At 36.9% G+C, this 27,027-nt stretch overlaps 1 protein-coding gene across 2 annotated transcripts in view; it reads right to left on the reverse strand.

The window, feature by feature from the left end:
- stat4 (signal transducer and activator of transcription 4) overlaps window positions 1-23,241 on the reverse strand; it is a 33,486-nt gene extending 10,245 nt beyond the window's left edge. For both annotated transcript variants that reach the window (XM_058392217.1, XM_058392216.1), the window contains exons 1-10: window positions 22,833-23,241; window positions 20,030-20,165; window positions 12,997-13,095; window positions 11,844-11,936; window positions 11,551-11,629; window positions 7,930-8,015; window positions 7,105-7,256; window positions 3,673-3,831; window positions 2,206-2,298; window positions 1,188-1,247 (exon numbers count right to left, since the gene is read on the reverse strand). In XM_058392217.1, the coding sequence (XP_058248200.1) occupies window positions 1,188-1,247; window positions 2,206-2,298; window positions 3,673-3,831; window positions 7,105-7,256; window positions 7,930-8,015; window positions 11,551-11,629; window positions 11,844-11,936; window positions 12,997-13,095; window positions 20,030-20,165; window positions 22,833-22,960 (1,085 nt within the window). In that variant the 5' untranslated portion in view covers window positions 22,961-23,241. The remainder of the gene's footprint in view (window positions 1-1,187; window positions 1,248-2,205; window positions 2,299-3,672; window positions 3,832-7,104; window positions 7,257-7,929; window positions 8,016-11,550; window positions 11,630-11,843; window positions 11,937-12,996; window positions 13,096-20,029; window positions 20,166-22,832) is intronic.
- Window positions 23,242-27,027: the final 3,786 nt, after the last annotated feature.

A 27,027-nucleotide genomic window follows, 5' to 3' on the forward strand; every position in this document is an offset into this window, starting at 1 on the left:
GTATCTCTTACATCTCTGAGGGTTTAAAAACAGTCTGTGCCTCAGACAAAAGATTTATGATAAGACGTGATAGAGAGTCATTAAAATAAAGAATAAAGAGGAAGTGAACAATCTTCAGGTAAGACGTAAAGCATGAGATGAGATGAATATTATACACTGTACTAAAGGGAAATGTATTCATTTTACTGAACAGGGCTGAATTTTTTATGTTTATGGATTAAGAATATGAAAATACTTAAAGAATTTAAAAAAATTGGCTAAACATTTGTTTGTTAAGTTGTCTTTATTTGTCACATATACATTATTGCACAGTGATATTCTTTCTTCATATATCCCATCCATGGAGGTTGGAGTCAGAGAGCAGGGTAAGCCATGATACAGCGCCCCTGGAGCAGGGTGGGTTAAGGGCCTTGCTCAAGGGCCCAACGGTGGCAGCTTGCCGGTGCTGGGGCTTGAAGCCCGATCTTCTGGTCAACAACCCAGAGACTTAACCAATTAAACTACCACTGCCCATTGTTTGGCTCAATATTTGGCATCGACTTCTCTGTGATTCTGAACGTAGCATCCATTTTGTTTTGTTCTAAATTTTTGGACATCCAAGCTATTCTAGTTATTATTGACTTTTTACATTTATCTGATCATTTATTCAAACCTCACTAAAGCAGAGACACGTAAATATTTTTTATTTAAGAGCAATTTTCTGGAATAAAAAAAAAACAATTCAAATATATCACTGTAGAGATTTGAATAATGAGATTAATAATATTTTGATTAATATTATATTTTAATATTCTGATTAAACGGACATGTGGGATTTCATCTGATATTTCAAGCAGATGCAAAAAGTAAACATTGTTTACATTTATTCAACTGAGCAGTTGTGGGTGAAGGGCTGTGCTCAGGGGCCGTGCTCAGGGGCCCTGCGGTGGGATTTGAACCCATGACCTTTCGATCAGTAGCACAACGTCTTAACCACTGAGCATATAACCCATTATACAATAAAAATGTATAATTAAACTAGAAATAAATGGAACTGCCACACTATAACGACAATTTCTTGTGTTTTCTTGTGGTTTAAGGTTATTTTCAGACTGTTCTTAAGGTGCATCTATGAATAATTCACAAACCTCCATTCGTGGCTATGATTAATCATAATAAAATAAAAATATTTTTCCAAATAAACTCACTTGTCGAATGTCGTCTTCACTTTGAGCTGATAATCCACTTCAGGTAGTTTAACCAACAATCTGAAAAACATCCGGAAACATCCAGAAAAATATTAAGATAATAATATGTAAGAAAATAATAGATGAATAAAAAGCAACTTTATAAAATTCAGGGGGAAAAAATCTGTCGCAAAAGCTCTAAGGTTCTCCTCTACATCTGTAGCCAGGCATATACAAATATTAAAATTTATAAATTTCTTTATAACAAAACAATATCTGTACACATTATACACTCTCTCTATCCATTATATTAGGAACACCTCTGCAATCATGCACTTTTCTAATCAGCCAATCATAAAGCAGCAGAACAAGCTTTTCTGCTCACTATGGTTGTAAAGAGTGATTATTTGAGTTACTATAGACTTATGATCATTTTCCTCTGATCTTCTCATCAAACATCCTCCTCTCTCACAGCAGTTTCTGAAATATTCAAACCAGCACATCTGGCACCAACATCAATAGCCATACCACGGTTAAAGTCCGACTTTTGTTTGGTTCTGATGTTTGTTGTCATTACCCGAAGTTCTTGATGTGTATAATGTTATACATTGAGTTGCTGCCAAACAATATTTCTCTAATCAACTAATCATAATGGTGGCAGCACGATATATAAGTAATTATACAGATGCAGGTCAAGAGCTTTGGTTAATGTTAACATCAGTCAACAGAATGAAGAAAATGTCAGATCTCCTCGTCTTTAATCACTGCATGATGAGCTGCAAACGTGCAGGTGTTCCTAATAAAGTGAACAGTAAGTGAATAATACCAAGTGAAAGCTTGATTATAGAAAGGATGCTAAATAAATGATAGCACAATAATGTCTGTTTTCCTTTTCTCAAATTTCCAGGATTGCTCCACACCGAGGATTCAGAAAGAGACCGTGGAAATTACCCAGGTCGCACACCTGACCTGCTGAACATTGGTGTCTTGTGAAATCGACACAGGTTTCTCCTGCAGGTAAGGCGTGACTCATACATACCTGACTTTGGTGGTGAACTGCACCTGAGTTTTGATGATGAGCGGTTTCTGAGGGTGTGTGGGCATACACGGCTGCTTCTCCACAACGAAGGAACTGCAAACCCAACAGACGCTCGTTAACTTTTACAGCAATCATGAAATAAACCAAAATACCACAATGTTGTTGAATGAATTCTGGATTCTGATTGGCCAGAATAAATCATTGATTCTCGATTCATTTTGTATAACAGCAGCATCAAAGTGGACTTTTTTCTGGACTTGTCCACTCAACACACATTACCACTACTGAATTATTTATTTATTTATTTATTTTTGCACTACACATATTGCACACCTTATTTTGCAATATAATTACACATATTACCACATCAGCTCTTAATTCATAATATTCATAAACCTTTTTTATTTTTTTCTTTCCATTTTTTACTTTCTTCCCTTGCCCACTTCGATATTAATTCTAGTTTGTTTTCCATTTTATAGAAATTCTAATTCTTATTATATTTTTATGTACTTTTTGTATATTTTAATTCTTTATCCCATTTTGTTTTATTCTTTTTGAATATTCTATTTGTCTGTTTTGTTCTATTTCACTACATGGTTGTGTATGTGACAAATAAAATTTCAACTTGATTTGAGCTTTAGCATTAGAGCAGCTACAAATCACAGGTTTATATTAATATATGATACGTTCTTGTTTCCATAGTAACGACTCATTCACATCAGTGGATGTTCACCATCAAAGGTTTTGAACGTCGTTGACTCGTTGTTGAAGGGTTTTTTATTTTTTCGGTAACGTTTTTGGAAGGAGTCTCCAGTGCCAGAACTTTGTAACATTCAGAGATACAACGTATTATTTCCGGTTTATTTTATACGGTTTACTTTCGTACTAACTTCAAGAGGGACAAAAAAAGAAGAAAGAAAGAACTGTCATGTTTTAGTTTTTCAGATCATCCACATTGTTAAATATAAAGATTTACAATTTGCTTTCTATCCTAGGGATAAAATAAAATAAGGATAAAATAGCTTAATAATTTAATTTAATAATTTATTTTTATTTCTAGTTATTTAGTTATTTATTTTTATTTTATACCTTTCTTTGTTTATCTTCTTTTGTAAAGCTGTTTTTAGACAATGTCCATTGTAAAATGGCGCTATAGCAATAAAATTGAATTGAATTGAATCCTTGTAATATAATAGAAATAATATGAAGAGGTTGTAAATATTCCAGATTGGGGGTCAAAACATATTTTTCTGGCAGGTTAATGTATAGTTATATTTAAAAAGTCACTATCTCTAAGCTGTTTTCTATTCCCTGTGCTTTATTTAGATTCTACACAATACCCACAAGGCCCCTGTTTTTTTCAATTCTGTATTTTCTTCCTTGATTGTCTGCATTAGCCGAGCTTCACTATAACCTCTCAGTCTAGTGAGTCACCACCATCTGAGGAAGGTGTGTGTGGTGTGTTACCTCTTGATGAGGTGATATATTAGATATTTGACTTGTTCCTCCATCTGAGGTCTTTGCAGAGGGATGGGGTCACTCTCGTACGTCACTTTGATGATCAGCTCGCCCAGTTTGTCCAGCTGCCGTTTGATCTGGAACAGACTCTGGGCCGTCATGGTGAACCTGCAGAGACCACAGAGAAGAAAGAGGCCAGATAAAGGGCTTCGTCTGACATATGAGAGCTGTGAGTGATACTGTGAAATGAAGACAGTAGAGGTGTAGCTCCAGGGCTGCTGTTTGGGTTAAGTGTCTCATTTGTTCTACACGTGTCTGTTTGGGCTTCCTCCATGTTCTCCGGTTTCCTCTCGCCTCTCAATAACATGCTTTAGATGCACTGGCTATACTATACACCAGGATATAGGTTAAATCCTGGTAATAATTGTTACTTTAACATGCTTGATTTTATATGTTTTGCTGCTGTCACATGATTGGCTGATAAGGTAACTGCATAAATGTGCAGGTAATGTAGGTGTTCCTAATAAAGTGGACGGTAAGTGTATGTTAAAGAGAATGTTATTAGTAAAACGACTGCAATTTATTTGGTAATCTGTTAGTCGGCTGAAAAAGATTTAGCTTCTGTTTTGTGATGTTCTACTCAATGACATTCTTGTGTAAATGAACATGTGGCAGCAGGGGGGCAGAGTCTGGTACTGGTATTGCCTCAAACGGGTACGAGTGCTGAGTGGGACCAGTGGTTTGAGGCAGTACCAGTGTCACTGTTTAGAGCAGAGATGCCCAAACTAGGGCCCGCGAGCCAAACTTGGCCCGTGGTAACCTTTGATTTGGCCCGCCATACCATCCGAGAAGAGAGGGAGAGGGCGGGGGGATACCTTCGACACAGATCGTCAATTTTAATTTAACATAACATTTTCGTTTGTTTTATTGTTGAGCTACAAAAGAGTAAACCGAAATTAAATGTTTAAATAAAATGTTGTAACTGAATCTGATTTTTTTTATGTACATGCGCAATTCAAGGTGCTGCGCGGCACCCTTTGCGACACTCGGCGTCAATCAACGACAATGAATTATCACACGCAGTAATGGAGAAATCAAGGCGGTGGCACACAGACAAGAGAAATTTTTAAAAAGTTTGGCAAGAGGAGTTTTTATTCACTGAAGTCAAATTAAAGGCAGTATGTTTAGTTTGCAAACAATCTGTTGCTGTTTTAAAGGAGTACAATATCCGTCGTCATTATGAAACTAAACATTCTGCAGCTTTCTCAAAGTACAGCGGCGAGGCGCGAAAACAGAAGGCTAACGAGCTGCTCGCCAAACTTCAATGCGAGCAGAGCGCGCTGATACACCCTTCATCAGCACAAGAAAGTGCCACACGGGCCAGTTATCAGATTTCCGCTCTAACTGCTAAAAGTGGAAGAGCATTCGCTACTGGAGAGTTCGTCAAAGAATGTCTTGTATTGGCTGCAGAAGCAATGTGTCCTTCTCAGGTACGAATGTTCTCACAAATCAGCCTGTCAAGAAACACTGTTACCCGACGCATAGAGGACATGGCTCAAGACATCGGCAAGCAAATCAAGACAAAGGCAAGTGCATTCTCTGCCTATTCAATAGCCTGCGACGAGAGCACCGACATATCCAATTCCGCACAGCTGTTAGTATTTTTGCGTGGAGTAAATGAAAATTTTGAAGTGACACAAGAGCTGGCTGGCATTGAGACCCTTTTTGGTACTACTAAAGGAGAAGACCTTTTTCTTGCTGTTGAGAGAGTGTTGAAAAAATGAATTAATGTGGGAGATGGCTGGCATTACAACTGATGGAGCGCCGGCAATGGTAGGGAGGAAATCAGGCCTTGCTACTTTGGTGTCTCAGAAAGTCAGTAAATGTGGAGGAAAAGTTGTTAAGTACCACTGCATTAAGAACAGCTATGTGCCAAATCTGTCGGGCTTGTGGATGTGATGCGTGACATTGTCAAAATTGTCAACAATATACGCTCCAGTGCACTTTCTCACCGACAGTTCAAGGCACTGATGGATGAGATGGATGCGCAATATGATGATGTGTTGTACCACCAGGAGGTCAGATGGCTCAGCCGAGGAAAAGGTCTCAGGAGATTTTTTGATCTGCGTGATGAGATCAGTCTTTTTCAGGAAAGCAAGAATAGTAATATTCAAGTGCCCACTGATAAGAAATGGCTCTCTGACCTGGCTTTCCTTGTGGATGTCACAGAGCTGCATCAATGTGGATACAGTCAGTGATGATCTTCAGATGGAACTAATTGAGCTTCAGTGTGATTCAGAACTGAAACACAAGTTCAGATCCCTTCCCTTGACAGACTTCTACAAATGTGGTCCAAGAAACAGGTACCCAAAGATGTGCAAACAGGCACAAGTGATGCTGTCTCTGTTTGGCAGTACCTACCTCTGCGAGCAGACTTTCAGTCTGATGAACTTGAACAAGTGTAAACTGAGAAGCAAACTAACTCTCACCTACATAATATCTTGTCTTTGTCTGTAAGTCAGCTACAGCCCAATCTGGAAAAACTTTTGAAAAATAAGGACCAGCTTCATATCTCTCATTAGAGGTCACTGACATTGCAACCACATGGTTTTATTATTGCTTACAGCTTGACTAGTGCATTCAGAATTGAACTGTATTGAACACTGAACAATTCAGGGATTGTTTATTTTTATTGTAATAAGTTCATTGAACTACAGAACTTTACAAATAAAACTGCTTTGGTTAATCAAAGTTGTTTTCTATTTATTTTTAAATATTCTGAAATAAATGAGGGTAACCCATGGCAACTTTAATGTAATACAGTTATATGATGGTATATCATATACAGGTATATGATGCAACATTTTCCTTTGGCCCTCGGCCCTCAGTCAAGTTTGATTTTTGGCCCTTCATAATTTGGGCTTCATAGTTTGGGCACCCCTGGTTTAGAGGGACCAGTGGTATGAAGCAATACCAGTAACAGTGTTTAGTGGGGCCAATGGTGTGAGGCAATACCAGTGTTTAGTGGAATCAGTTGTGTAAGGCAGTACCAGTACCAATGTTTAGTCAGACCAGTGGTGTGAGGCAGTACCAGTACCAGTGTTTAGTCAGACCAATGGTGTGAGGCAGTACCAGTACCAGTGTTTAGTGGGACCAGTGGTGTGAGGCAGTATAAGAACTAGTGTTAGCTGGGACTAGTTGTATGAGGCAGTACTAGTACCAGTGTTAAGTGGGACCAGTGGTGGAAGGCTGTACCAGTACCAGTGTTTAGTGAGACCAGTAATGTAAGGTGGTATCAGTGTTAAGTGGGACCTGTAATGTAAGGCAGTTTCAGTGTTTAGTGGGACCAGTAATGTAAGGTAGTACCAGTACCAGTGTTTAGTGGGACCAGTAATGTAAGGCAGTGTCAGTGTTAGTGGGACCAGTGGTGTGAGGCAGTACCAGTTCTGGAGCTGGTCGAGTCCGGCGAGGACTGGGCCTCCGATGCAGGCGATCTGCTGTCGACGTTTCCACGCCTGTAGCTCCAGCATCAGCTGAGAGCCTATCATACTGTCTATCTCATTCAGCACATCTCCCATTTTGGACAAAATCTCCTGTCAAGAGAAAATAAAAGGGTAAAGAATTAACTGATGTGTCTACTGATGAGCTCCTCTTGCTGAGATTTATGCTCCCTGACAATGTTTTATCACTTGTATTGTCATCAGATGCTGTTGTTTGCTCCTCTATCATCGCCGTCATTAATCGTGAACCATGTCCAGATCGCCTGCTTCGTCGTCGTTTCATCTGTTCATTAACACGATTAGCTCTGAACCGTATTTTTTCCTGCAGCTCTCGTTTATATCTCATTGATTCAAAGAAACTGCTCAAGATGTTATCATGGCTGCCTATTTACTATGTTTTCTCTGAGCCATCACTTCCTGTAGTCACTTCAGGTTTTCTTAGAAATTTCCTAAGTCATGATTCAGCAGCATGAGAGAAAAAAACCCTTAACCATTCATACAAATGTTTCTGACGATTGGAACGTGGTCAGTGACATCATGTAAAATCCAATCTTGAAGGCTTTTGCAGCCATGGCTCAGCTTTATAATTTGGAGTAAAAAAGTAGTGCACATTTTCACTTGACATTTAACAGGAAATGCTTGGGTAGGCCTTACACTAAGGTGCAGGTGTAAAAACCACATGAGCATTTCATCTTTGCGTGTTAAAACAGCTAAGGCAAATTAAAGTGGACTGTTGAATAAAGCAACGAAAGTCACTGTAACTCACCTTCCTTTTGAAGTCCAGGCGGTTAAGTATCTCCTGAAGGGTCATAACTTCTTGCTTCATGTTCTGAGAGTTTCTCTCCATTGGCTCTGCATCAAGCGGATATGAAATTCATCAGAATGTGTTCAAAACTGATACAAATTGGAGGCAAAGACCATGCTTATTAACATGACCGATGCACACACAGCATTCAGTCCTTCATCCTGCCTGGTCAGGGTGGTGGTGATTTAAATTAGTGTAAATTAGAGTAAATTGGTGTTACTCGATCTTAGTGCAGCTTTTGACACCATTGACCACACTGTTCTACTTGATACACTAGAACATGTTGGTGTTAAAGGAACAGCCCTCTCCTGGCTCAGGTCTTATTTGACTGACCGTTATCAGTTTGTAGATCTAGATGGTGACTTCTCCATGCATACCAAGGTTATGTTCAGTGTTCCACAAGGTTCTGTTTTAGGCCCACTGCTTTTCTCCCTATATATGTTACCCCTTGGTGCAATTATTCGTAAACATGGTATTAGCTTCCACTGTTATGCAGATGACACACAGCTATATGTTTCAGCTAAATCAGATGAGAGACACCAGCTTATTAAGATAGAAGAATGTGTAAAGGACATTAGACATTGGATGGCCACTAACTTCCTCCTGCTTAATTCGGACAAGACAGAGGTGCTTGTACTAGGACCACAGGCAGTTAGAAGTGAGCTTTCTGATTACAGAGTAACGGTGGATGGTCTTTTGGTTTCATCTTGTCCAGCAGTAAAAGATCTTGGTGTGATTATTGATTCTGGCCTTTCATTCCAAGGTCATGTAGATAATATCACTCAGGTAGCCTTCTTCCATCTTAGGAATATTGCTAAGATAAGAAATATGTTGTCGCTTCATGATGCAGAAAAACTAGTTCATGCTTTTGTTACCTCTAGGTTGGATTATTGTAATGTCTTACTTTCTGGATGTTCCAGTAGGAGCAGGAACAAGCTCCAGTTAGTCCAGAATGCAGCAGCTAGAGTCCTAACTAGAACCAGAAGATATGAGCACATCACTCCTATTTTAGCCACACTACATTGGCTCCCAGTCAAATTTCGCATTGATTGTAAAATACTGTTACTAACCTATAAAGCACTAAATGGACTCGCGCCGCAGTATTTGAGCGATCTTTTTAGTCTTTTACGATCCGCCACGCCTACTCCGATCAAAGGGTGCTGGTTACTTGGTAGTACCTCAAGCAGCAAAGGCTACAGCAGGGGGCAGAGCTTTCTCTTTCAAAGCCCCAAAGTTATGGAACAGCCTTCTAATTAGTGTTCAGGATTCAGACACAGTCTCAATGTTTAAGTCTAGGCTGAAGACACATTTGTTTAGTCAAGCTTTTAATGTATAGTTTTCTTAGGTAAAGGAGCAGATCTGGAAGGTTCATGGGCATAGAGTGTTTGGTGTACTGGGATCTGTTGGATGCTGTCATCTTACCACCCTCGCAAGTCACTCAGGTTTGCTGACTGTGAAGTGGTTGGACGCTTTATGTCCCGGGAAGCCTTCATGTCCATCACCTTCTGGCTCTCCCATTTAGTTATGCTGTCATAGCTAGTCTTGCCGGAGTCCCTGCCTGCACGTTACACATAATTCTACACTGTCTTTAAGCATCACATGATCAGAAACTTAATATCTTTCTCTTTCTCTCTCTACCTTCTCTGTCGAGCTATACACCCCACTCCTGAGCTCCCAGTGTTTGCCAGTTTCCAGTGTGACCACTGCCCTACCCCTGGTCGGAGTCTCGCAGCTTGATGGTGCCCACTGATGCTGTGGATGGATCTGTGTGGACCAGGAGACAGCCATGGACAGAGCCAATTGGTGACTTTCACAACATCACACATATGCCATTTCATCTGTCAGCCCGTGACAGCAAAGAACTAGTGTTTATAATGACCTTAGAAACTACACTGACCTAATAGTTCCTCATGGGTCATTGACTGCTGTTGTAGAAAGGACATTAATCAGTTACAGTTACATTATTTTCTGTTTAGTGTCACCCAAATGAGGATGGGTTCCCTTCTGAGCCTGGTTCCTCTCAAGGTTTCTTCCTTTCCATCCCAGGGAGTTTTTCCTTGCCACCGTTGCTCATTAGGGATAAAATAGGATAAAATAGTCTAATTATAGAATTTAATAATTTATTCTTATTTCTAGTTAATTAGTTATTTTTTATTTCTTATTATTATTTTTCATTTTCCCCTCCCCTTTCTGTTTTCTTCTTTTGTAAAGCTGCTTTGAGACAATGTTCATTGTAAAAGGCGCTATACAAAATAAATTGAATTGAACTGAATTGAATTAAATTAGGCTAATAGATTTTTCCAGATTTTGGAAAGTAGAATCATTTAAATTAGTTTAAAAAGCACATACAAATAAAAATATCATCTACACAAGCACAATGTAGGGCATGTGGGGGTTTTTAAAACACAAAAAGCAAAGCCAAATAATCACTGTGGTTTAGGCCACGCCCATTTTGAGTTTAAATCTGAATCAAAATGCAGATATCTGGAGCACTAATCAGATCAGTAGTCATGACATTTGAGAAGAACCTAAATGAACCTAGATTTCTAATTGCAGCAGATTCTGTATTAGTGATGTTATTATAATTAACAATATAATTAATTTCATCTTCTGTTCATCCCATAACATCTGATGCTGATCCCAATTCTCTTATTCACTCGTACACAACATCCTGTGTATGATTATTCATTCAACGTGTATTTTTTCCCCACATGCACTGATTTATAGTCCCTTTATTTGGTGTTAACCTTAAGAGGACAGTTTCCTCTCTGGTTTGAGTCTGGTTCCTCTTAAGGTTTCATCCACACGTCGTCTCAAGGATGCCTCTGTGGTTTGTTAGATCTACATCCGGATCTCTATAAAGCTACTCTGTGATATCTATTTTTAAAAGCACTATACAGACAAAATGAAATAAACCGGAAGGTGAATCGAGAAGGCACAAGTTCGAAGATGAAATGAAAGGACACCATGTCCAACCCCTTAAACTCATGTGTAGTCAAATCCAACCTGCTGAGAGCGACTCACTTCCCTATCTGTGCTCTGAACCATAAAATGATTTGCGTCCGTCCAAGCGTGCAGAGCACAATCTGTACTGATTCTTACTGAATAGAAGTGCAGCACACAACAATGTAAATATAATGACTAGATGTAGATATAAATCTGTTCACTCTTTACTTCTAATCACACAGATACACAAAAGTGTTCATAAAAATACTGACAAACTTCTGCATAAAACATGGATCTGGATGTGTTTGGTGTGTTTTGAGAGTGTAGTGGTGTGTGATAGTGAATGATGAGAATATAGTGGTGTGTGATGAGAGTATAGTGGTGTGTGGTGCTGTGTGATGAGATTATAGTGGTGTGCAATGGTGTGTAGTGGTGTGTGACGAGAGTATGGCAGTGTGTGATGGTGGGTGATGAGAGTATGGCAGTGTGTGATGGTGTGTGATGAGAGTATGGCAGTGTGTAATGGTGTGTTATGGTGTGTGATGAGGCTATGGCAGTGTGTAATGGTGTGTGATGAGACTATGGCAGTGTGTGATGGTATGTGATGGTGTGTGATGAATTGATACAATCACTCACCTCGAAGTTGAAGGGTTTTGTAACGAAAGTCGAAATCATCCTGCATGTCCTCCAGACACTTCACTGCCTGGTCTAGAAGCTGAGAACATTATAAAACATGGAGATATAAAAATTTTTATAAAGCACCTAATATTCAGCTACACTTTTCTTTACTCTAAATTATATTTTGTGTGTGTGTGTGTGTTATACATAGTGTAAACCTCTATGCTATAAATCATTTTACATCATAAGTGCTTTAATGAAACTGAAATTCATTTATTTGTCATTTACTTTCTTTCTTTTTTTGGTCTCACCTGCACGCTGCTACGGATCACTGCCACTTTGTTGTCCAGGTTCTTCTGCTTCTCCAAAGCTGCTGAATTTTGCATCGACTTCTCCAATGGACCCTGACAATAGCATAAAAGTTTCATTGTTCCTTGTTTTTTTAATATGTTAATGAGATCCTAATTAGGCTTGTACAATGTAATATAATCATCACTACATTATATCACACCACCACCATATCCAGTGACATTTACTCTGCGTCTAGCTCCGCCCCTTTTCCCCTTACTGCTCTTGCTTTCTGTTACTATATATGAAGAATATACATGGAGAATAAGTTCATCAATTTAACATACAATTTGTATACAATTTGTATACACACAAGCACTCATCACACAAGCACTCATCACACAAGCACTCATCACACAAGCACTCATCACACAAGCACTCATCATACAAGCACTCATCAAACAAGCACTCATCACACAAGCACTCATCACACAAGCACTCATCATACAAGCACTGATCACACAAGCACTCATCACACAAGCACTCATCACACAAGCACTCATCATACAAGCACTCATCACACAAGCACTCATCACACAAGCACTCATCACACAAGCACTCATCACACAAGCACTCATCATACAAGCACTCATCATACAAGCACTCATCACACAAGCACTCATCACACAAGCACTCATCACACAAGCACTCATCATACAAGCACTCATCACACAAGCACTCATCATACAAGCACTCATCACACAAGCACTCATCACACAAGCACTCATCACACAAGCACTGATCACACAATCACTGATCATACAAGCACTGATCACACAATCACTGATCATACAAGCACTGATCACACAATCACTGATCATACAAGCACTGATCACACAATCACTGATCATACAAGCACTGATCACACAATCACTGATCATACAAGCACTGATCACACAATCACTGATCATACAAGCACTGATCATACAAGCACTCATCACACAAGCACTCATCACACAAGCACTCATCATAGATGCACTGATCACACAAGCACTCATCAAACAAGCACTCATCACACAAGCACTCATCACACAAGCACTCATCACACAAGCACTCATCAAACAAGCACTCATCACACAAGCACTGATCCCAGCTAATCATTTCCGAGCCTCGTACCTGCTCCTGCATGCTGGCGGCGGATATGATGCGTCTCTCCTCTCTCAGACAGTTGGAGATGACGGCTGAAAGGTGCTGAGGGTTGGCTTTGTATTTCAGCTGTGTGGGAAACAAATACAAATTTCACTGATTGCTCCTGGACAACTTCCAGATGTTTTTTTTTCCATTCAGCATATGCAAATTATGCCCCAAATACAGGGAATGTCCCGTGATCAGGCTGTACATGGATCGATGGATCGGCCAACTTAGTTTAATTAGGAAATGAGTCTGGTTTGGATTTAATAGTGGCATTTTTTTAGAATATTAATACTCAATATAGATATACCTAGTGTCCACTTTATTATTCACCTGCACATTCATGCCGTTTTCTAATCAGCCTAAAATCATACAAATACAAGTCAAGATCTCCAGTCAGTGTTCACATCAAGCACAAGACTAAAGATCATCTTTCTATGTAAACTCTGCAGACTTTTGTGTGTGAAATTCCCAAAAGATCAGCAGTTTCTGAAAAACTAAAGTCACAGAGATCAGACTTTTTCTTTATTCTGATGTTTGATGTGTAACCAAAGCTTTTAATCTGTATCTATATAATATTATACATTGTACAGCCATATGATTGGCTGATTAGAAAATTAAAGATACCAATAATGATAATTAACAAAATGAATAACTTGGAATTGGTGATAGTTTAAGCTTAAACACACACACACACACAATTAATATCAAGCTAACAACTGTGTAATATTTTCCCATTTGTGTCAGAACAAGTTTTTATTAGAGTGCTCAGTCTATCCACACTCTCTCAGGCGTCCAATCTCCAATCAGTTGTGTGGAAGATTGTGCTCAGTTCCAGGAACTCTATTCAATAAGGAATGCAGTTTTACATGTCCGAGGTAATCCATCATCGAAAGCAGAACCAACTTACCAGACATTCATAACGTGTAAAACTGTGAAGTCATTAACAGACAATCAGGGGGGAAAAAAGAAAAAGAAAATAAACAGTTGAGTCTGGGGGAAGGGGGGTGGGGGTGGAATGACCAGATTTTTTTTTCTTTCTTTTCCTTCCAAAATGCACACGGAAAGTTCTGACACAAATAATGTTGTATGAAAAGTAAAAAAGAAAAATAAAAGTGTGGTCACCCCACGCCTTCCTGTCTGGCTTTCTTTTTTTAAGGCTGGCATGGCTGCACATCATCCAACTACAAACATTCATACGATCCAACGCAAAACCCCTGACATTTGATTCTTCATACATTGTTTTGAGAAATCCCCAAATCCACCCACATGTTAAAAAAAATGTAAAAAACCACCTCTGATTCATGTCTTGCCCTCTGGCATTTCTGATAAACATCATGGCTGTTGAGATATTGAATTACAGGGAATTTCAGGAACTGAATTCAAGACCTGAATGAACCCCCTGAATTATCAGAAACGCTCATGATTGTTTTCTAAAGCGCAGGAGCTTATGAACATAGAGGCTTTTACATGACAAACATCCTCAGTGATGAAAAAAACAAAAACAAAACAGATGACAGCAGGAAACCACATAGTTTATATTCTGCTGTGCTGCAGTTCTACTGCAATTACAAGGAAGGTCTGAAACGCTGGTTCCAAAATTATTGGCTTTTTTAAAAGATTAGTAGATGGTGATAGCCTGGAGACGATAACATCACTGAGTAGTCTTACTGTAAAACAAGGACAGAGAAGATCCTATCTTCTGTTCAGAAAACAGGTGAAACTCCCTGATATGCAAATATATAATCTGTCGAAATATCCATCCATTACCTCACTCACAGAGGCAACAAGATTCAATTCAATTCTATTGAGTTTCATTTGTAGAGAAGTATTTACAATGTTCATTTTAAATGCACCATTTTATTTAATGTCCGCATGACTATGCTTAACAAAACTACCCCAAGGCATCACTGATCCATTTACATTTTTTACACTAGGTTTAGGGGATTCCCCTTTGTTTATTCAAACCCGAGTGTTTTTTTTTCTCACCAATCATGTGACTCTGTGCTGTCCAGGACTACGTTCGATTATGGACACTCATGCATTCGTTAAAACTTTATTTTTTTTTAATGCCGTATTTAACTGATTATAGATTATTGGTTTTTGCCCATTATTTATTTTTCCTCTTTTTAAGCTTAATTATCTTATGTAGCTTTTAAAAAATCTTTTTGGTTCAAAGCCTTTTTAGCATATAAATTAATGAATTTATTTTAAAAGTGACTTTGCTGTATTTTTAGTAATGATGATTTTATATCCAGATAGGATAGCAGAACTTATATGACACGGTTGTAGCTTATCATAGCTCAGAAAGATTGTGTTTGAATCACGGTTGCCAGATCTCCACAAATTGCCCTGAAAAACTGTGGAAAACGACTTGTAATAAAAAAAAAAAAAGACCTGGAAGAAAACATTCATCCGTTAAACAGCATAGATTCATGTCTCTGCTTTGTCTCAGACTTTGCATGGAAAACAATTAACTGCAGTGTACGCTCATTTCTGATTTACCGTATCTGCAACATCACTAACATCCATAATCCAAACCATAATCCACTCCATAATCCTCCTAAGCTTTACAAAACGCTCATCTGTATTTCTACCATATTTTCATCTTGAATTCTGATCATATATCAGCAGAATGAGCGATCACTCAGTTCTCAACTTCGTTCTACTCCGACACGCTCACAACCAGACGTAACACTTTCTCTTCAATTACACGAAATCAATTACATTTAATTATGCTTTAAAAGACAAACTCTTGGTGGCTATGGAGTGTTTTTAGACTAACCCCCCAAAAAAAACAACACCAGACTTTACAGGTTTTATTCAGCTGTAACCATGTTCCACAAATTTGTGTGAAAACCACAACCATGGTGACCCTGATTTCTACAGACAGGAAAAAGAGACCTGTCTTCTCGTTAAGTGGCTCCTGTAGTGGTCTTTAGCAGCTTCTGTAAAGCCTTCAGTTTGTATTTAGAAGATTGATAAGGTTTCTACCTCAAAATTTGCTAGCTAATTAGAGTGGCTACCATAACAATAACATTATTCATAAAATGCTCCATCTACTTCCTGACAAAAGAAACAAAATTGTGAAGGAAAACATCTCTCCAGCAGCTGGGTTTAGATGTTTGGGAAAAGGATGATATTTGAGACGTTTATGTTGCATTGTCTATTCTGAGGATACGTTTTTGTACTTGAAGTTTTTATAACTTATAAGTTAAAAAAATAAGTTATATAAGTTAAAAAATAAAATAAACAGAGTTTAGCTAACAGATTGAAATTAATCAGATGAATCAAATGAGTCAAGTGAAACTTGGCAAATTGTTATGCATTTATAAGAATATTTAAAGGTTATCTCTGAGACGGAAATTTCCAAATAGATGCAATTTTTGGGACCCTTAAATAGCCAAAGAACAGTTTCCTTAGAACCTAGAGTTTACTCCACATAGTACCGGGTTTTTCAGGGGTTCTTTATGAGTTCACTGAATAGCTAAGGGTTTGGCTTCAGATCTTCTGATAGAGATTTTACTGATTCTTTTAGTGATTCTTCTGATTAAACTTAAATAAATTTCGACAACCACACAACCGTAAGAGTTCTCCATCAGATGATTAGAAGCAGAACCATTAGTTATTCAGTGAACTCATAAAGAACCTCTGAAGAACCTGGCACTATGTGTTCCTGGAGTTCATTTTCAACTCTAGTGTTCTAAATAAAGGGTCCTTTGGATACTTAAGGGTTCCCAAAAATGATTCTACATGAACCTCTACCTGAGAGGGAAGTGTCCAAACTTGGATTTATTTAGGTTTTGACCTTAGAGGTGCACCTGAGCCTGTGAACATATCGGTGATGTTTTTTTTCTTCTACACATTCTCAGATTATCTCTAAACAACAGTACAAAGCTCAGAGGGCCAGTTGTTTGCACGTATGCTGTTGTCTCACTTCCCCTCAAGTGTGCGATACCACTGAACATAACAAATACAGCTAGAATACCCCCTTCCCTTCCCCCACAGTGTGTAGGAAGTGGTGTGAATATCTAAACCCAGTTGCGACACACTTTTCTTTCCACAGTAACGCGCTCATTCTCTGTCAATGAACTATAGCAACACTGGAACAAATTGTTTAAATGTTTCTTATTCACACTGCTAGAAACTACGGGGCCAGACGAAATAATTCTGATATTCTGTGACACTTATAAAATAATGAGAACAGAAATAATGTTCTCAATGTGATATAAATTTACATATATTATATTTGCATAAATACCGTTTATCATAGAAATAGCTTCAAGAACCATGATATGATGTTTACTATATGATGGTTTAGCTAGAATTAACATTGCATGATGTCACTGTCAAGCTGTTTAGACAGAGATGATAAAAGTCCCTTGTTGTGACACATTCTGGAAGATTAAATTATCTCACAGGATATGAGTCATATTAAAGCCTTCCATTAAAAAACCATGCAGGAAAAATAAAATCATGCCAATCCTCCATCCTGGAAAAATGCTAACACCACCATGTTTTTCTCACTTTATTCCTCATCATATTTCTTGTTGCTTTTGAGAAAAGTGTCTTTAGCTCACAGTATGTCGCTGCGCTCATTCTTGTGCTGGGAGTCCACCATGTTTCCAAACATATAGCAGTGTGGGTGGAGTTAAGAGCCTCGGGGGCATGTTGTTAAAAAGATTAGCAGAAGGTGGGGTAAATACAGGCAAGGGTTTCTCAGCCTCATAATACACTCACGCAAGTGATTTTGAAACCTCTGAAGCTACCTGAAGGTTATTTAACATTATTTCATTAATTACACTGGATTACTGATAAGAGCCTCTTCTGTGAAATGCTGGAGGAAAGTATTAATGTGTTAGAGTTATGTTCATGTATCTCACACTCCATAACTGATTCTTTTTATGAAGCATGGGAATCATTTCTAAATGAATTGGACCCTGTTGTTTTTTGAAAAACTTAAATGAGCTAAGGTTTCCTTTCTTTCTATTATTTTTTTGCTGTTGTTGTTGTTGTTGTTATTTAGTACAAATTCAATATACTATAATCCCCTATATATATATATATATATATATATATATATATATATATATATATATATATATATATATACATATACATATTTTAAAATGAATTTCTACACATGACTTTACAGCAGTGTTTTTTTTCTCAAGTGTTCCTATAAACAATATTAAATAAGAATAATCACCAGAAACATCTAAAGTGTATATTCATGATGTGAAAAATAATCATTGATATAATCAAGTGCCTTAAATAGTGCAAGAAGGTTTGAATAATAATAATAATAATAATAATAATTATTATTATTATTATTATTATTATTATTATTATTATTATTATTAATAATAATAATAGTAATAATAATAATAATAATAATAATAATAATAATATTATGTTGTTATTGTTATTATTATTGTTATTATTATAAATAAATAATAATATCTGATTGATTTCCACACTAATACAGGATAGCAATGTATTTTAGATTAGATTAGATATCTCTGTAGCTAAATTCTACCAAAAATGGTACTAAATAATTATAGAAATGTTCTAATAATTTTATAGATTCTAATGTTGCCTCGTCCACACAACCAGTTTAACAAACTTGACAAACTTTTCCTTTTCCCAGATTTGATTTGAGCTGTATGTCAGTAGGGTTTGTAATCAGATCCCATCTGTCAAAATGTCCACCACGATTCAGCGGGAATATTTCTTTAAATCCCTTTTTTTTTAATTCTATATCTGATAAATCCGTAACTGATTTCTATTCACATTTTGGGGTTTTTGTTGTTGTTGTTTTCTAAATCAGAAATCTCTCCATGACGTAACCGTGTACATGCTTCAAATGCAAATCATTTCCAGAGAAATTTCTCACAAAATTAAAAAGCGTGTTTTGCAGAGCGTGTGAGAAATGTTTATCTGAAACATCCTGTTTCCATAGAAACATCCTATGCCACGCTTAACCTTTACTAGAAGTTGCAGTTTGATTTGTGTATGTATAAAAGTGACGAATATCCGTCTAAGTGCAGCTTTTTTTTTTATTATCTGCTGTAGTTTGTTAACGCTAAATAACACGTTAGCAAAGGTCGCTGAGTAAAGACAGATAGCTGTGATTACTCTCACTGTCACTTTCAGATAGTCCTGATAAAAGACAGAGTTTCAGTTCAACTAGCAAAATTGTGAAAGTTAAACCTCGATGAGGAGATAAGTGCCTCAGATCTATCCTAGCTCAACATTGATCTTATTTCCTCAAGTCAGCAGAAATTCAGATCATACACATGATTAAACCCCAGCATGCGGTTCTTCAGGGAAATAAAGTGGTTTGATGCCATTCGCGTGTGAGTAGTCAGTCATAAAAAGCGCCTGATGCTTCATTAACCCTTACACTGCTAGCATGTTACTGACTTGCAAATAAACTAGCATAGGTTTTTTTTTTCTATATCTGACAAAGTGTGCTAGGGTGTTCCTGTGCTAACTAGCCAGCTACCTCTTTTATTTTTTAGCCCAAAAAACTTTCAAATGCCATCAGACATTGCTTATATCAAGGAGTGAATTGTTTTATGGACAAGAGTTATGATTTAACTTCAAGTGAGCTGTTAGCATAGCAGACGAGCGCTAGGTCAGCTTATTCTTCAAACAATGGCCATATTTTCTTTCTTTACAGGAGAGCATGCTAAATGTCCTTATTGAGTCCTTATTTTCTATCCCTGATTTTTTTTTTTCATCATCTCTATTGCTATTGAGAAATTTCATCAAGAAACTTTTCCTGTATAGATATTGATGGAACATTTGGACGATCCCGTGTTTGGTTTTGTGGACCTTTTAATCCTTTCTCGAAACCCAGATCCATCACTGCCACTGTTATCCTTCTAGTAACTAAATGACCGCCCAGATAACAAACTCCTTTTGAATGAGAGTTAAGTATAATAACTGGATTGTTTGATCATATTGAATGTTTGGCCACAGAGCTCAGGTGATGTGTGAAGATCTCTCATACCTGTATCTGTTGGAATATTCTCTTCAGGTTGTGTCTGTGCAGGAAGTTCGGCTCCTGAGTGCAGTGTCTCTCTAGCTGGATCAGGAAGTTGTTGAAGAGCACCATGGCCATGGCCTCATGATTCATCGCTGTTTCCCTAAAAACAGAAAGAAGAGTGTAGACACATGTGTACATGATATGCACTTGGATAAACATCAAGAATCATACACTGTACTTCAAAATGCTAATATACTAACATAGCGCTGTAAGCTCTGCCTCTCCCTTTTTGACTTGTGTTTATTTATTTATTTTGCTGGCTATCTTAGCTACTGTAACTAGCGTGGATTACATCTGAAACATTAGCCATCATAAACCATAGTCACTGTATCTGTCTATTTTCACACTTTGTCAGAAAGTTTTGGTCCCATTCGCATTCAAATATATACTTATATCATTATTTACATCTTTTTTTTTAAACTGTGCTTTATTTGTTTCCTCTGTCGAAAGCTCAAGGTGATGTTGTGTTTCACCTGAACACCACAACACACCCCCCGTGCCATGTCATCGCAAACTAGTTTGATGTTTCACATTTCTGCTTTCACACTCTCTGTGTAAAGATCTACCTAGGTTGGGGGGGGGTGCAAAGGCAAAAACCACACCAAGAAATCAGGAGGAACTGAAAAGCATCTTAAACCACAACGCTTAATTCTGCCTTCTGATTGGTCAGATTGTGATGTCTATATAATGGTTGGCAGATTGCTGAGGAATAAAACCGTTCAGGGTTTTTCTGTTCTACACTCTTTTTTTAAAACAAGAGGATCCTTGGGGTTCTATATAGGTTGTGTATAGCCTGAGGTTGTGTACTTGTACATTATATTGTATAAATAAATTTATACTGATTTTGAATTTGAAATTTAACTGGTTTGAATTGTACTGGGTCTGAATACTAATTTTGTATAAATAATAATAATTAAAAAAATCAAAACACATTTACATTCCTGGCATTAAGCAGACACCTTTATCCAGAGTGACTGGGTTAAGGGCCTTGCTCAAACTCACAACCTTCCGATCTGTAGTCCAGCACCTTCACTACTAAGCTACCACTTCCTCATATAACCATATATAAAGCAAGTCATCCAACCGTTTTAGCTTCTATTAAGAGCTGTGTCTTCAAGAGTCTAGGACAGTAATCGGCTACAGTAGAGTGATAAGCGGAACTTTATCACTTAGTTATTTTCCTGTAACGGCATGACTCCAGAGTGTTCAATAAGAACAGCAGTCATGTAGAAAGAAGGGGGAAAAAATCTTCTGGTTTTGAGATGCAAGTTTCAGTCTTTACTTGATGATGATGATGATGATGATGATGGTGATGAGCCTTTTACTCTAATCAAACGGTGTCTTTTGGTTGAATTTCCACATCCTGCAGATTTATTATTCTTTACAGCGAATATGTAGTGACTTGGTGTGGTTTCACACTGGGTGCGTGAGAGCAGGAGCGGTGTATGAACAGCTGAACCGCAGCTTGTGTACCGAAAATAAACACACAAAGGTTCCCTTAATACTTTAATCGGATTTTAAATGCAAACGGTGTTGAGCGTCTAGGAGGAAAACCTCTTTCAAGAGGCTTATTATCTGAACTGTAATCCAGGTTGTGTTCGGTCTCTTTGTTTTCCGAATAGTGCGAGAAATAGAAAGTATATTTTAAATAAGTCCGTCGCTTTATCTGTTGCTGAGGTTAAGAAGAAGGATGATGAAGCGCAGACCTCTCACACCTGTCACGTGCATTTGTTTATGATCGCCAGCAGTGATGTTTATAGTGTCCTCCCCTCCCACACACCATATAAGCATATACCATGCTGTGTTTATGTAGTTTATGATAACTTCAGCTTAAATCATTTAAAGGAATATTTGTGGTTTGTGCATCAAAAAAAAAAAAAACCCGCCTGGAAACGATGCGTTTTCGGGCGTGTGTAATGCATTTATTTTTCTGAAAGTCTTAAGGTGACTGTGTGCAAGACAGTATACACCAGCTATATGTGTTTATGGTGATATTTTCTAATTTTATCCAATATTAATTTTGGACCAGAAACAAAACAATTTCAGCTTGATCTCGCGACGGCTTGGACGGCACGCGCGCGGCACTGCTGCTTTCACCTTTAATGAATTATTTGCAAATATAGAATTGACTTTACTCTATTGTTAACACTCTAGTTGTATTTTATTCCAAACGTTTTGCCGCTTGTCACTTTTGTATTTTTGCGATTATACGGAAACCATACTGTTTTCTTTTTGTTTTGTTTTTCTGTGCGCATTTCCCGTTCTTACTGCCATTTTAAAGACTTCGCATTTTACATTCATTCTTTTTTAACTACAACTGTAAAATATATATTTATATGTATTTTTTCATAATTTCTGAAACTTTAAATTCAACAAAACAGGATTGAAGTCGATTTCGTCTAATTTAATATTATTTCAAATAATCTCAATTTATCTAAAAAAAAAAAAAAAAAAAAACGAAAAAACGTCCAGTTTCAGTTCACATGTGTTTCAAATCACGTTAAAAAGTTTAAATGGAAGTAAATAAATAGAATTTTCGTCTCGTGAATACGGTCAGAAATGTGTTCGCTTATACCTGCGTGGGTTTATAAGTATTTTCAAAAATGCGCATTTTTGGAATCATTATAAACGCTTCCTCTGGAAATTTCACTGTCCACTCAGTCCGAGAAGATCGAGCTAAGACTCAACATGAATCTGAGAATCAGATCTGAGTCCTGAATTCATCAGACAAGACAAAGCTCTTAACTGGAACCATATATATATTTACCAGTCCTGACTTTCGATCCAGTTCGCCAGCACCTGTCTCAGCTCCATGGGAAATTTATCATCATAAAAATAATCCACCTGCTCCAAGAACTTCATGTCCAGCTGCTGGATTTGTTTCCATTGACTCATCCTGCTGCTGAGGATGAAGACGAAGACGAAGAAGAAGGGGAAAAACAGCAAGAAAAAAAAACCCAACAAAAAAGAAGAAACCGCGAATAGATTTCTAGTTTATTATATGAACTGGAGTTCAATCAGCTCCGAAAGCCCAAAGCCTCCAGTTTTAACTTCTTCTAATTCAATTCAAAGAAATCAGAGGTTTAAATCCCAGGGTTGGAGTATAGATCTCTTCAGAGCTCACTGCAAAATAAAACCCTAGATTTCAGGTTCTGTCACTCTCGAACTCTCTGGCCACGCCGTGTTCTCCACTGTCTACACCTCTTTCACTTCTGCACACTGCTGGGTTGCCAGATTTACCGCTTTGCTACCTCGAAAATAGTAACATGCAAAGATAGACAGACAGACAGACAGACAGACAGATAGATAGATAGATAGATAGATAGATAGATAGATAGATAGATAGATAGATAGATAGATTTGTGTACGTAATCTCGGCTTTTCATTTTAAAAAATCCCTCAAAAGAAAAATGCAAATCTATTTAATTCCTTAAAACAAGTTATATTTCACAATTTTACATTCTTAGCCACTAATCGGGTTTTAATATACAGAGATGTTGATTTCTGGATTCTGATAAATCACATGGTCCTGATGGATTTTCTACAGGAGAAAACCTCGATCTCAGTCAGCTTCCTTATTCAGTAGTCAGGGGTAAAACACCACAAGGGAAAATATTTAGAACTTATCAGTGGAATATTATTCTTACTTATTATTTATTTAATGAGATGAAGTTGATTAGGTTGATCGAGCTAAAAACTTTCATGTAATTGTTGAGAGTTTTTGTTAGTTGCTGGCCAGTTGATGCCTCTCGAATTGGCTCTTCAACCAGATAGAACCTTAGAAGAAGAAGAAGAAGAAGAAGAAGAAGAAGAAGAAGAAGAAAAAGAAGAAAAAAGGTCAAGATTTCTATTATATTCTGAACTTTTAAACTCATATCATTTGATTTTTTTCTCTATAAAAAAACAGAGATATCACAGGGAGAGTTTAGTGTAGCATGTTTTTTTTTTTTAAGGTAAGAGAAACCCAGAGAAACCCAGAGAACCCAGAGAGTAAACCCACAAAGACACAAAGAGAACACATTAAACAAAACAACAACAGTAACATGAGCACAGGATTGACTCTGAAACCCTGGTGCTGAGGGAAAGCGACGCTACTACTTTGACTTTTGTATAAAATATATTTCTTGGTCTTCTTCATTTTGTTCACAGTGTACACAACATGTGAAATCCATCCATTCATCTCCTGTAGTGCCACCAAACCACACAGGGTCATGAGGAACCTGGAGTCTATCCCAGGGAACAAGGTGGAGGACTCACCAACAAGTTGGCAAGCCATTACAGGACACAATCTCACACACTCATTCACACACTATGAACAATTTAGAGATGCCAATCAGCCTACATCACATAAATTCAGACTGGGGAGGAACCCGGAGGAAAGCCCCGAAGCACTAGGAAAACATGTAAAGGGCAGAGGCAGGAATCGAACCTCCAACCATGGAGGTGTACAGCAGATATACTAAGCCTCTAAACCACCATCACCCTATATGCAAAAATTGTACATTAGAATAAAGCTGCATTATTGAAATAGACATTTTTATAAATCATAATCATGAAATACACTGTTTAAAGGAGCTTGAGGAGAGATCTGGCAACAAAGGTTCTGTCTAGTTCACTACACAAACAAAAACTATATATACTATTCATATGCATAGGTGTGGAGAGAAAGAGAGAAAGAGAGAGGTGTAAAGGGCTACAATATCAGGCTGGAGGACAGCTTTCTTTTTTTGTAGAGCTGTGTTTGCACCATGCCTGGCACCTGAGCCAAGAGGGAAACTGTACAAGGAAACAACATTTCCATTAACCAGGAAACACTTGATTTTATTTTTTAGCTCCAGGGAATTCCCCTCTGATTAGAATCCTGTAATGTGTTTTACATCATCTCCCTACCTGACCTACAGCCTGGTCAGTCCCACTGAAACACATGAGACTCACCTCACACCCTGCAGCGTGACAAAGCCAGGTTCAGACTTCTAACAAGGATCCAGTCTCAAAATCAACTGTTCATCTTTATCTATCAGACTTTCGAAATGTTTCTGTTCTGTTTTTATTTTTCTAAAATATGTGTCAGTGGTGTGTTTGATGTTTTATAAAATTGCTTTACTTTTTTCTTTTCTAAAACCGATGGTGAAAATCTCTCAGAAACTGCGAGAAGAGATAGTGAAAGTGAAATCTGCAACACGTGAGGCTTACACACAAATAATGTGGCTTTTATTTTCATCTGTTTAACATTTTGATTGTTGAAATATTTACATGTTCATACTTCGGGGACTTTTCTTAGTGGAGTTTAATGAGTCGGGCTGAAAAAATACAAATATGTACACCTTCTCCTATAGTATATATTTATATTCATTTTAGGGGGAAAAATGCACTTATTGGACATGTACAAAAATGTACATATGAACAAATAATCCAATAAATAATCAAGCAAATATAAACAAACAAATAGATAGATAGATAGATAGATAGATAGATAGATAGATAGATAGATAGATAGATAGATAGATAGATAGATAGATAGATAGATATGTAAGTGAGGAAGCAAATAAACAATAAATAAATATGTAAATGAGTAACTATGTAAGTAAGTAAACAATAAATAAATAAATAAATAATAAACAAACAAGCAATAAATAAATAAATAAATGAGTAAGTAGATAGGTAACACACAAACAAACAGACAATAAATAAATGAGTAAGTAGATAAGTAACACATAAACAATAAATAAATAAATACATTTAAAAATATGCAATTGAGCAAGCAAACAAATAAATTATAAATGAATAAATATGGAAATGATTAACTATGTAAGTAAGTAAGTAAACAAACAAACTATATATGTATATAAATAAATAAATAAATAAATAAATAAATAAATAAATAAATAAATAAATAAATAAATAAATAAATAAATAAGAAAGTATGTCATATTTTGAAAAAGATAAACAGCAGAAACATGTAAACTGAGTTGTGGATATTGTAAACATACACATGCTCTGATTTGGAAAATATAAAGTAGGTTTGGAATCACAAAGGTTTAAAGAACACAGTTAAATATAAACTCGGTTGCTAATACTGCCAATGTATTTTTTTAGTATTTAAATAAAATGGGGAAATATACATTAAGTCTGATAAAAGAAATGACCGTAGTCTGACCGCTCTACATGAAAGAAAACATCCAACTGAGAATTTTAAAAAAACACAAAAATCCAGATATACAGTAAAATGAGTTTAAAAAATTGAAGCTTAGATTCCTCTGAGATGCTAATACTGCAAATCCACACAAAAAACAACAGCAAACAGCAAAACAAAGAAATAAACAAAGTACAAAAATACAAATATGCACCAGGATTGTAGTAAAAAAGAATAGCTCACGTTTTCTGAAAAGGTCCAAGAGTCATTTTTATTTTATTTTTTTTAAATAAAGGACCAGTATCCACAGTTGAGAGGGATTTTTGAGTTCCTGTCTATAATTCTAGCTTTATATACTTATTTTGGGGTGAACTCTGAAAGTCTAAAAATAAATTCATCCATCAGTCCATTGTTTATACCCACTTTAAAAAAAAATATATATATATGTATCATGGATGGGATGTTAGCATGATGTAGTGTGTTTCTGATTTGCAGATTCATGTTTGTTCAAAAGTCTTGGCATTTTTAGAAAAGATAAATTTCTAGAGATTTTTCCCCCCAGAATTTGATGTCAATTCCATTTATTTTATTTGCATAAAGCTTTTAACAATGGACACTGTCACAAAGCAGCTTTATAGAAATATGCAAATTTAGGATATAATTTATAAATTTATCCCTAATGTCCAGGCCAGAGGTGATGGTGGTGAGGAAATACTCTCTGACATGATATGTGGAAGAAACCTTGATGGCCTTTAAAACATATATGGCCTTTTTAATAGTATTAAATACTTTATTGCTCTATTTGTTGAGTTGAGAGACGACACACTAT

Source organism: Hemibagrus wyckioides, linkage group LG06, assembly GCF_019097595.1.
Source record: "Hemibagrus wyckioides isolate EC202008001 linkage group LG06, SWU_Hwy_1.0, whole genome shotgun sequence".
NCBI lineage: Eukaryota > Metazoa > Chordata > Actinopteri > Siluriformes > Bagridae > Hemibagrus > Hemibagrus wyckioides.